Below are 12,890 nucleotides of genomic sequence, written 5' to 3'. Positions count from 1 at the left end.
CAGTTGTTCACGCACACCTTAGGCTGCCATGTCAGCTTTTAAGCATGCGTTAATACTCCAATCCGGATAGCCTTACCTCATTTATATATTTTTTACACAAATTTCAAATCATTAAAAATATTATAAAATATGCTAAGGTTCCTCCTCGTCCCTTCCCACCCACAATTCCTTGGATCGGTGTTAGGTGGTGATACTCTTCATTCATTTGTTTCAACTAATATTTTAAAACTATCATACTTATCTTGTATGCCGAAAACCTCGTAACTCATATTATATGCTCGTGTCCAACTTTGATATCTTAACTATTTTACAAAGGTTGACTTTTTAGATAAAGTTGAATGAATCTTTTGACATCCCTTTATTTTATTGGCACATAAATATATTCAGAACCCAGACACCATCTTAGCAAATACATAAATGTGTAGAAGGAGTAATTTGTTAAATAAATCAATAATGCGACAACGTAGAATAAGTTTTCGATGTGTAAAAGAAGTATTCGTTACACATATATAGAGTTGGTGTAGCTATAGATGATTAATTAAGTCCCACCAGGCCACCACCCATGATTCTCAACTAATGAATGGAAGTATGCTTCTTTGGGGCACCGGTTGTTTGGGAGTTGGTCACTAAGGCTGTGTTTGGCGTGTCATAGTTAGTTTATTTTTCGAGTTTTTTTATGTTGTTGTGTTTGGTAAATCAAAAAGTAGTATTTAAGCTAGCTTTTTGAAAAGCTATTTAGACTAGCTTTTTAGGAGTTTTTTTAAAATTTTCCAAATACACTCCTTAATTAATTATAGAAACATATTCTCCTACATGTCATTTTATGTAATTTTATATATTTCAGCTAGTTTTACAAAACGTTATTTTTTATCAGTTAGTTTTTTATTTAACAGTTAGTTTTTCAGCTAACAGTTAGCTTTTTAGCTAGTACGCCAAATATAACCTAAACCTAAAAAGGAGGGTGGTTTTGGTGTAGGTTCTCTCGACTCGGCTGACTCTTCTTGCCAAATGGTGATGGAGATTAAAATCGAAGATAATTCATTTTAGTCTACATGTATTAAGTCTATCCATAAATTAAAACTTATTGATGACAAAGCAATCGCTAAGAATTCCATTAAAGGTGTGTGGCTAAGTATTTCTCTAATTGATGTTGACTTGCAAGATAAAGGGATTTTCCTCTTAGAGTTGTTTAAGACGGTCGTTGGAAATGGTTGTGGCACCTTTTTCTGGAAAGATTCATGGCGTAGTGATATTCCCTTGAAAGACTTATTTCCTAATTTGTATGTTTTGGAGACAAGTAAAGATTGTCTTATTCTAGATAAACGCTCTTTTGATAGTAAAGCTGGTTCAAGGTGGATTTGGAGTTGGTCCAGGTTCGGAGAGGCAAAGAGGCTAATCAATTTTTGGATTTAATGACTTTGATTGACAATTTTTGGTTTCTTGGTGGACCGGACATGTGATATTAGAATGGTGACAGAGTGAATGATTTCTCTATTAAAGCGCTTAGAGGATTGATTGATTGATAAACATGGTTTCAATGAGGTGAATTCCTTCAAGTGGTTGAATTGGATTCCTTTAAAGATTAACTGTTTTGTTTTGAAATTATTTAGAAACAGGATACCAATTTTTCATAACCTTTTGAAGCGTGATATTAATGTTCAATCCTTTTTATGCCCCTTTTGTTGGATTTGTGAGGAGTTTGTGAAGAATATTTGGTTATGGATTGTAGAGTGGGCTGCGGTTCTCAAAATCCTCCTAGTTCATGCTTGGATCTTCTGGGGATGTTGAATTCTAAGGCAAGGGACAAAAAAATTCAAAAGTTAAAGTTGGCGATTACTTATTCAACCTTATGGGTTATTTGGAAAGCACGTAATGATATTGTTTATCGAAATGTTCAAAGATGTGATGCTTCTCGCGGATGCCATTTGCATTAACACGTTTAATAGGATTAAATACAGATCCAAGTTAGGTTGTCTTGATTGATCGATCTGGTGTATGTCTCCTATTATGAATGTTCTCTTATACTCAGTTTGACTCTTTGTATCTGGCTTAAGCTCCTTGCTTGAGTTTTTGTTTTGCGCTAATGTTATTGCTGGCCGTTCAAAAGAAAAAAAAAACTAATGGCCACTATTCAATTCCCATTTTTCACATTTTTTGTATTATAGAAAACTTTCATATAACATATATTAAGTTCTCATGTAAATGATAAATATTAACAATTTTTATATTTACGTTCTTACGTGTATGATCACTATGTATAGAAAACTTACATTATCTAATTATTTCTCGTTGAATATTATGTTCATTCTCATGTGAAAGATGAATATACTGATCATGTGTCTAGTAAATTTATAATATCTAAACCTAAACAAAAAAAAAACACAAATGTGGGCAAATTCGTCATCTCACAATTAAATTAGATTCCATTCTTTCATTGCATTCCCCAAAATGGTGACACAATGCTACAACAACACGCCATTTTAGGCCCCTCTACATTAAGTAATTTACAAAACTACCACCAACTCTAATGAAACCAATATTTAACCAACTCTTCCATTTAAGTCAATTAGCATACCAATATGTTCACCAGATAACGCTCTTGATATATTTCCAACCTCATCAAGATTAAACATCACAACTGCCACAAAAATAAAAACTCCCATTAAATATAAATAAATAAATATTTAATAAACATAAAAGTTAAAAAGTCAAAAAAACCAACCAGGAATCCCATTCTCTTGACAAAATGTCACAGCCATCATGTCCATTAAAGCCACACCTCTAGAAGCAAACTCCCTAAAAGAAATGTGCTCATACTCACTCTCACCAATGGCACAATCGTAAATACCATGTAAGCTAGTACCTTTAATTACCACATCAGCATGAACTACAAAAATGTAAAATAATTAATTAATTAACAATCATTTAAATGGATGAAGGATTTTACGCGATTTTAAGCAAAGTACTTTCTGATGCTCGAAGAGCTGCAGCTGTGTCAGTAGAGAAAAGTGGATTCCCTGTTCCAGCACCAATCCCACCGAAAATTACAACTCTACCCTTTTCCAAATGTCGAATTGCTCTTTGTTTGTTGTAAGGTTCAGAAACTTCTGGCATACAAAATGATGATTGTACACGTGTCACAACGCCTAATTTTTCTAATGTTGATTGGAGTAGAATCGAGTTCATCACAGTTGCCATCATACTGTTCATAATTGAAAAGACAAATTACCAAATTAACCCTTGTAGAATAAGAACAGATTGAAGAAAGTAGCAACATACCCAATTTGATAAGCAGTAGTTCTATCAAGACCATTTGATGTTACCCATGTGTCACCACAAAAGAAATTTCGTCCACCAACAACAATCGCCACCTGGATTGAAGGCTTCAATGTTAAAGGTAAGATCAGAAAGTGGAAATGTTAATTGGAGTGAGAGATTGTTTGGAATTGAAGAATACCTCAATACCAATATGGCAAGCTACTGATACTTCTCTAGCAATTAGCATTACTACCTATAGAGTACAAGAAACTATAAACGCCACTGAACTTTTTGATAATATGGAAAGACTGGAGTAGAGTTTTGCCTTTAATGTACCTTTGGATCAATGTTTTGAGAATCGGTTCCAGTGAAAGCAGAGCCACTGATTTTGAATACCACTCTTCGCCATCTTGGATTTGTGACTGATTTTGGCTCCATGTTAGTGATTTGATGACCATTTGGGCTAAATGTTGCAGTTGTATATCTGTAGAAAAAGAAAATTTTGATGTTTTTCTCTAAAATTGCAAACTGTTAGCTGCAATGAGTATACCTCTTGGATTGTCTAACTGAGCTGTTGATTCCTCCTACAGACTTGTCTTCATCCAATGCAGGCTTCAAGGGTAATGAATTTCCAACAATCTGTTCCATTTTCTGATACCAAGGCCAATGGCTTGTGGTGTTTCCGCCATTGTTGTTCATAACTCGGTGTCTCTCCAGCTTATACCTCTTTTTCAAATTATCTACTTTGTTCTTGCACTGTTCTACGCTCTTCGATTGATTCTCGCACCTCTCGCTCACGACCGCAGCTACCTCTTCCCAATCCCGCACTCTCAAATTTCCACGGTTCAATTGCATAAACTTCTCCAGATAAGCGTCTAACAGGAACGCGATTGCAGTGTCACTCCACTCCTCTCTATCCTTTCTATACTCTCCGCCGTTGCCTGACGAAGAACCGGCAACCTTCGATTTCTTATTATAACTATACGGTGTTCCTCCGTCGCTGAGGTCTTCGCAGTCGCTACGTTTCTCGTTTCTTGCAGCGCTAATCCCAGATCTGTTTGGATCGGATTCATTTTCGTAGGTAACCACCACCATAGGCTGTGAACCGAACGCGTGATCACTGTAACCCTCGCCACTGGCTTGTAGAACACCATCATGTGTTGCCCCTGGAGGTGGTAGTATGTTAAACGGAGGAGCCTTGGAAGCTAATAAATGCGCGGTGGTCGAGAGGTGGTGGTGGAAACGCGGGTTTGTTTGGTGGCTGTTGGTGGTGCTGTCGTCACCGATAAGTGCGAATTCGTCGTCACACGACGCCATCGAAAGAACGTTAGGGTTAGGGTTAGAATTGGCAGTGAAAGTCGGAACAGCGTTATAGACGACGTTAACATTTTGTTATTGACTTTGTAGATAAAAATAAATAAATTTTATAAAAAAGTTTATTCATCACTATTGAATGCATTTGCTTCATTTTCTAAACGAATCAAAAGTTTTGAGTGATTCATTTCAGCATTCAGTGCAATTTACAAAGAAAAAAATTATGACATGTGTTTGTGTGAAATAAAATTTTATAATTCATTCTTTCTATATATTTCTTTGGTGGGTAGTCAAAGGTTTTGGATGATAACTACATTTGAGAAGAAGTTTTGTAAAATTAGCTTTTTTATAACTGAGAGTTTTGTACGTATTGTTGTTTTATACTGTGTCTATGTTGAAGAAGAAGATGTTGCAAATTGATAACCAAATTAGAGATTGAATTTATAGTGAGAACAATAATCTAAATTTATATATTTTAAATATAATATTAGCAGTAGAAAACAAAAGCGCCCATGGCCTAATGGATAAGGCGTCTGACTTCTAATCAGGCGATTGTGGGTTCGAGTCCCACTGGGCGTGAGCTTTTTTAAAAAGTAGTTTTGGCTTCACCCTTTTTTGTCGGCAACAGCATTATCCACCTCTCTCTTTCATCATTTCTTTTTTCCGAAAGAAAATTTCATCATTTCTTGCCAAGACCATGATAGTATATTACTTTGTTACGTGGACAACATGCATGTATGTGCGGATATAATAGGAGTTTCTCTTCCTGTGGGTTTGAGGAATGAAATTTTTATTGTGGGATAAGCATCAAGTAAAATGGTAAAACATAATAAAATATGTATGAAAAATCAACACATGTTTATATCCTTTGCATTTGATACTTTCGTTTTCCTTAAGCTGTGGAGCTACACAATAGAGTTTAACGGATCATGTATAGTAATCTTATGACTTCAAGATCTATAGATGTTTTTAAAAGAATTATTTTGTAATCCAAAAAAAAAAAGTTGTATCACAGCTTGTTGTTTGTTTACCTGCTACGTCTATGTAAAACATTTTTCTTATGTTTTATATAATTTTAATTCAAAGAAAAAAAAATTAGTTGAATTTTGAAAAGTTAGTATTGCTTCGACAACATCTTTCATTAGATCAATACTATCGGTTAATACATAATCGAATGAATATGAGGAAATGGAGATAATGAACACCGAAGGGGAGAAGAGTAGTGGGAGTTTTATAGATGTAGGTAATCGAGGTATTAATGAAACTATGACATTCCCAATTTTACGGTCAAAAAAGACCAATTTGTTTATGTTTTGTTTTTAAAATCAAAGTAATCTTTTTAAGGAAAACAGTTGCGGAATTTGTTCCCAAAACAAAATATGATAAGAATTTATCAAAGCATTTCTTTAAAGAAATGTATTTTCGTTATGTAACAAAATCTCGAGATGTCATGTTCAATACAGACCAAAAACATAAACAGAACAAAAATAGACCTTACAACAGTTATTCATAACTACTGGCTTATAATCCAAAATCTCTCGTTATGTCAGCCAACTTATATTCTCATACCATAACCTGTAATACAAAGAAAACTGAGAGGGTCGGGCTTGGGAGCCTGGTGAGCATATAGGATTTTCAATCCATAATAATATAATTATTATATTCAATTATCAAATAATCAATCCAATTACACACCCTCATTATCTCCATTTATTTCTTAAAGATTTATACTAAGAACCAATTACCCTTCTCCCATTCATTCATAAGGATTGCCCTAAGGAACTGACACAAAGTCTAGTGCTGTCAAGGTTCTTAGATTACCTCTGGTGAACACGCAGTTCACAATAATTAATGAACACCTAGTTCAAGAACACCTAATGAACACTTAGTTCCAATATTACCGAATGAGCACCTAATTCACAAACACTTAATGAACACTTAGTTCAAATATCCCTAATGAACACTAAGTTCAAATATCTAATGAACACTTAGTTCGAATATCCCTGGTGAACCCAATCACCTAAGGAACACAGAGTACGAAAGTTCTTAGTTCAAACAATGTGATAATAAAGTATATCTCGATCCTGCAAAACCACTAATATTATAAACATATATAAATCATATTTCTAAAACAATATATCTCATCCCGTCGATCCCCACATACTGACCCTATACAATGATCTTACGAGACCTAGCCTAAGGAATCGATATGAACCACAAATTGACGAATCTGCTTCGGAAATTCCCTGGCAGTAAACGAGGATCAATAATGTCACACCCCAAAACCGATAACGGCGGAATACGTTTCGGGGTGGATGACGTAGTGTACGGTATCATCACAATTGTATAATAGTAAAAGCAAGAAACATACAACCATTTCATTTACATAGTAAGTGTATTTACAAGTGTGTTTTGTAAGGTTCGACAAACACCAAACGTAAACAAAATAAGAGATGGGTCTTGCACGCTCCATCTTCTCCAAAAATGCTGCAGTTGTACCTGTCTATCTTTGACCTGAAGATACAAGTTATTTTGAAAAGAATATCAGCATAAAGCTGGTGAGTTCATAAGAGTTTAGTGTGAGTTCTTATATAAAAAGCATTAGAATCATTAGTATGAAAGCTAAAGTTTATAGTCATAAGTAGTGATAAAACCTAGAAAATCCTATATTTTCCAGAAATGTATAGTAAGTGAAAACCTTTAAGAATTATGACATTTCCATCTTTGAAAACCATTTATCGTAGAAGTATAATAGTGATTCACCAATAAGTAAAGCAGTATGGTAAGTTATACTTGAAGTAAATAATAATGGTGCAGCTTCCTTTAGTATTAGATACTTATTTACTTCGGGATTTTAACTTTATCTTTTGATTAGTGTTTTAGTACGATTATAGTGTATCTCTTGTATGTTGCCAATAGAGTGAAAAATAGCGGACCCCCATGACCTTCCCGGTCATGTATAGTGTAGTGGAGTAAAGGCATCCCTGGACCTGTGAGGCTCGGACTGAAATTATCAGTCGGGATGTAATAGCGTCTGCCCCGTATAGATCTATACATATATTGTCGTCTTCCTATCGGAAAACTTCGGGCGTATTGTGTAGCGAATAGACTATCTCGTAGTGGGTTAATGAATTATCTCATGATTAGTACTTTCTCTTGTATTATAGTGTAGTAGTCTTTTGTATAAATCGTATTGTATTCTCTTATTAGTGTTTAGTTTCATAATAGAGAGAATTATAATAGTGTAGAGTAGTAGTTAAAACGAGTGATAGAGATCTTAACTATACCTATTATAGTTAACTTTGTGTGTGTGGTTCTAGTCAAGTTAGTGATTTAGGCATTTAATGAAATAAGAAATGCTCGTAATCCGTACTAATATACAATATATATAACTAAGAAATCAACGACAGTCGGACGGATAACCACTACCCTAAGCCCACAATCAAACAAGAACAGAAAATAAGGCGAGCTATCGGTCCTAAGTCCTTCAAGTCTTACTTATATAAATATATCAGTGTGGTTACATTTTTATAAGGAGATTTATGAAATAAAAGTGTTTTACAAAAGAAACATTTAAAACTTGTTTGTTTATCCAAAAATAGTTTTGAAAACAAATGATTTATTTATAAAGCATAGTGATAAATCATGTGTGATTTGAACTACAGGTAGTGAATCACATGTGATTAATTCTGTAATATGAAAATTTGTCTTGTATACTTTTCATAAACATGTATATTCAACTTGTATCTCCCCCCTAAAACATATAAAACATTTGAAAGGTTCATTAAAGGGGTATGAACTCACCTGGATTCGCGTAAATCGGGTGAATCGGGTAAATCGGGTAAAAGTGTCGGTTGAGCGTTTTGTTCCAAATAATGACTTGTACACCTTTTAGGACCCTAATTTCATATGAAAATATGTGTTTTACAAGAAATTAATCATTTTATGCTTTCCGTTTAAGTATTGAGGCATTCTAGCATCAATTCGGGGTTTTAGGGCCTAGAAGGGGTTCCCGGGAGTGGTTTAAGGCTAAGGAGGATTTACGGGAGGGTCCATGAGCTCACTCCTTTGGAGTTTACGGCCCAAAGGCCACTCCTTGGGACTTTACGGCCGTAAGCCCCCTAGGCTTGGCCGTAAGCTCATGTGGTCTTCCAAATTGCATGTTTAATGCCTTATTTCACTTCCTTACTTTAATGGTATGTGTCTTGGACCAATATGGAGGGATTAAACTCTTATTTTGTGACTTTTTGGGGAGTTTACGGCCAAGACTTGTTCTTGGGCCGTAAACTCCATTTAATCCTTCAAGATGGATGTTTAAATGGTACAACATGCTTTCATTCACCTTAGGTAAATTCTAGAAGGCCTTAAAATAAGTTTTGGGACAATTTGGCATGAAAATTGGGGAGTTTACGGCCCAAGAATATCCTTGGCCATAAACTCTTCTTTTGGCCTCAAAATGGGAATTTTAATGGTACAACACACATCCAAGGGCCTTAGCTAAATTCCCTACATGCATTAGATAAGTTTTGGGACTTGTTTGACACAAAAACTTGGGTGTTTACGGCCCAAGCTTAGCCTTGGCTGTAAACTCCTCTTTTTGTCCTCAAATGATGTTGTTTAATGCATTTAAACATTCTCTAGTGTCAAGACTAAATTACCAAACACCCTAGATGAGTTTTTGGGGCTTTTAACAAGGGTTTTTGGAGTGTTTAGGGTGTTTACGGCCTAAGCACAGGCTTGGGCCGTAAACTCCTTTTTAAGCTTCAATCCTTGTGTTTTAATGTCCAAACTCTCCTAGGTATATGTCTTAATTAGTCCATAAGCTTAAAGGAAGGAAAAATGAGGTTTTTGTCATGTTTTTAGGGGTTTACGGCCTAAGGGGCTTCTTAGGCCATAAACTCCTTTTTGGTCCTTGTTTTCCATGATTTTGGCCTCTAAATACAGTGAAGTATGTTTAGATTAAGATAGGGAATGAGTCCTTACGTTTGGAAGCCAGAAATTCGCGGATTTGGGGTCGATTTCGGGTCTAGAGAGAGAAAGTAGTGAGAGAGAGGTGAAGGTGTGGTAAAAGAGTTCAATTGTAGTGTTCATTTGTTTATATATGTCTCGGGTATTGCACCCGATACACGGCTACCCGATACTAAAGTTTAACAGAGTTAAAACTTTTTACCCGGGTGAAGTGGTTGAAAAGTAATATAACTCTATTTAGTTAAACGGGGTTAACATTTACAAGTTATAATTACTTATGATAATATTGGAACATATAGATAACTAGATATTTGTTTATTGACGACTCCAAACATTACCGTGAATAACATATAGTGACGCATTCCGTTAGTGAAAATAGGGTTTGTAACGGCAATATATTTGGGGTTGTCACAAATAAAGACATCAAATGAGGGGAATGGAATAAGTTTCACCACGAACCTTTGTTCGTAAAAGAAAGAACCACAAGACATTTTAAGTCAGGGGTAGTTATCTAGATAATAATGCCTAAGCGTGGTCCGACTATTATGAGGTATTATACCCCCAGACTCTACTTATCCCAGCATCGAACTTTGCCTAGCAGTGGCGTGAATATCATGAGGTATTTCACCCCAAACGCACCCTATCCAGCAATATAACACCATACATACCTAGAAGTGGTCTATTACCGACACACTTTATTAGGAAGTCTACGAAGTTCCCTTAGTTACTGCGTGAAAGAAAACGATGACATATGAAGCTCGGTCGATCACTTCATAAAAGAAACGCTGACTCCAAAGCTCTCTCAAAATAAAAGTATGGGGAAATACTACTAGAGTACTCTCGTACGCTCCCGTAATCGACACACAAAATTGTCAAAAAGACTTTGTACATGATAGTACTTCTAGCCCATTATAGTACTTTGGTATGCGAAAGACTCGTACCCAAGAACATAATAGTACCCTGGTACAAGCAACATCCAAGACACAGAGCTTTGAAAAGGACTTCGTACATAAAATGTACTTCTGTACGTAGGCTGTACTCCACCGATCATCAATCTCACAACACACATACTGTTAATAAGAGGCCACCTAATGTCCAAACTTAATGGAACTAAACATCCTTATTTAAGTCTTAACCCATCACTAAGAAAGCCTACAATGCCTATAATCAATTTTCGATACTATCTCCATTTGAAAACACTAACTATGAGTATACTTAACATAAAGTTTTTAAGTAATAATATCATATATACACATCTTAACACATATTTGACCATAACTGGTTCGTACGTTGTATATCATCAATTATATATATAACATACGTTTTGAGCAATATCAAATAATTCACACACACACACACACATATATATATATATCATACTTTAATCAATACTCGTATTAAAATCACGCTCCTAAAAGGGACTATACACATGCTACCTTATCGAATGAACACATAGTTCAAAAATACATAATCCGTACTCCCGGATCTTAAATTTGCCTCATTACCTAATCCATAATCTCGGATCTAAAACTAGCCTCTTGATCTGACCCATACTCCCGCATCTATAACAAGTTTATCTCTTTACCCTTTTATCTCATGATCCAACTCATCTTTTATCACATACTAACAATCTTATCTACCCATGTTCTACCCAACATATTTGTAGATACCAAATACATATACGGTTTAACTCATTAAAACCTATATAATTTGTCCATTCCACAATCATCTCAAATAAACGATAATATATACACACATAGCATGTATTTCATAGCAAATACTTAATATTTATGTGTTAGAAGAAAGTGACTATACACTCACTTGATCAGAAGATGATCGGGCAGCACTACGGCTTGTAGAAATAGTATTCTTCGGTGAAACTGTGATCTCTTCACACACCGAGCCTCTCGCGGGTAGAGCTTCGACTCGGAAACTCTTTTCTTCTCGGGATCTTCGGAACTTCAGGACTTGCTTCGGGTCTCGGGATGATATCATGGCTTCGGGGGATTAAAAGATGGCTTAGAGAGGGTATCGGGAGTGAGATAGTGCTAAAGTAGCAACCTAAATCGGCTATCATTCGATTTCTATTTATAGGGTTGATTTTCTGGATTCACGTCATGAATCTCAAATATTCACGTCATGAATTCAGTCATCATCAGGTGCGTCATCGCAACTTGCGTCTGTCAGGCTTCAGAAGGCGTCTGAAGTCAGTTCACGTCGTGAACACTGTTTTCATGTCGTGAACTCTGACACAGCTTTGGGGTTCGCGCCCCGAACTTCAGAAATTCATAACTTTCGTATATGAGTTTCGTTTTCGTCGTTCTTTATATTCACGCGTAGGTAAAAACAAGATCTACAACTTTTATTTAGACTTTGTTGGCTAATTTTGACTTTATTTTTAATATATTATTTTTAGTATGGCGAGACAGGAAAACTCCGTTAGAAATTCATAACCCCTTCATCTGACGTCTATTTTCGACTGTCTTTTCACCATTAGACTACTAATAACGTTATCTTCGATTCTCGTTTAGATTGTTTTGAACAAAAATCATTCGATCTCAAATTTGAGTTTCGAGTTGCATATTGTTAAGCTGAAACTTAGAAAATCATAACTTCCTCATACGAAGTCAGATTTGGGCGTTCTTTTTAAGCACACTCTCGGTTTAATGAACTCTACAACTTTCGTTTAAATCACTAAGGCTAAAAAGCACTTTATCGTAAATTCATTATTTATGTCGCGTTGTGTCGTGCCGGTTCTGTTGCGAAACTTCGACATGTCATAACTTCTTCGTTATAACTCGGATTTCAACGTTCTTTATATGTACGAAATCCTTGTAAAATATACTACAACTTTGTTAAGATTATTCATTTTAAATAATCTTTTATCAAAAAGTCATTTTTGACGCTTAACGTCTCTAAATTGACTAGCCCGAATCTACGGGTGTTACAGAAACCTCGACAACAAGAGAGGTGTTAAAAAAACAATGGTAAGCGGAAAACCAAATCATTTACAAACACTAACAATTTAGATGCGACCTTTGTTGAAACAAATCAATAATATTAGATATCTTGAGATGACTATTTTTCGAAAATGATGGTAGAGATTGCTTTTAGAATGTGTTATGCGAAGGAAAGAAAAAAAATCTACAATAACCACTTTCATAAATGGTGGTCATTTTCTAAATGCTCAAAAGTTGAGTCATTTCTCTATATCGCTCAAAGTCGTGTGATCACTTTTGTGAATATCTCTATAAAAAAAAGTACGTAATATATTTAATGTATCAAATACATTGTCGCAAGTTAACCAAACAAACTCCTTTTTCAACAAGGATTCTATGACTCATGACAAT

General features: G+C 35.3%; 1 protein-coding gene and 1 non-coding gene across 3 annotated transcripts; one reads left to right on the top strand and one right to left on the bottom strand.

Moving 5' to 3' along the window:
* Positions 1 to 2,388: 2,388 nt before the first annotated feature.
* LOC145001901 (uncharacterized) lies at positions 2,389 to 4,679 on the bottom strand. 2 transcript variants are annotated; one of them, XM_078961232.1, is made up of 7 exons: positions 3,809 to 4,679; positions 3,595 to 3,742; positions 3,458 to 3,511; positions 3,280 to 3,383; positions 2,967 to 3,202; positions 2,723 to 2,887; positions 2,389 to 2,638 (listed from the first exon to the last, which is right to left on the bottom strand). In XM_078961232.1, the coding sequence occupies exons 1-7, from the start codon at positions 4,573 to 4,575 to the stop codon at positions 2,541 to 2,543; spliced, it is 1,572 nt and encodes a 523-aa protein (XP_078817358.1). In that variant the 5' UTR covers positions 4,576 to 4,679; the 3' UTR covers positions 2,389 to 2,540. The 2 variants fall into 2 exon arrangements, with proteins under 2 accessions (XP_078817358.1, XP_078817359.1); XM_078961233.1 differs by having other exon boundaries at positions 3,280 to 3,371; positions 3,809 to 4,673.
* A 399-nt stretch (positions 4,680 to 5,078) lies between these two features.
* TRNAR-UCU (transfer RNA arginine (anticodon UCU)) lies at positions 5,079 to 5,151 on the top strand. Its single transcript has one exon. It is a non-coding gene; the product is annotated as a tRNA-Arg (tRNA).
* The last annotated feature ends 7,739 nt before the right edge of the window (positions 5,152 to 12,890 follow it).

Source organism: Lactuca saligna, chromosome 6, assembly GCF_052625555.1.
Source record: "Lactuca saligna cultivar CGN05327 chromosome 6, ASM5262555v1, whole genome shotgun sequence".
Taxonomy (NCBI): Eukaryota; Viridiplantae; Streptophyta; class Magnoliopsida; order Asterales; family Asteraceae; genus Lactuca; species Lactuca saligna.
Note: the sequence above shows the minus strand (reverse complement) of the source record. Positions and strands in the feature narration are given on the sequence as shown.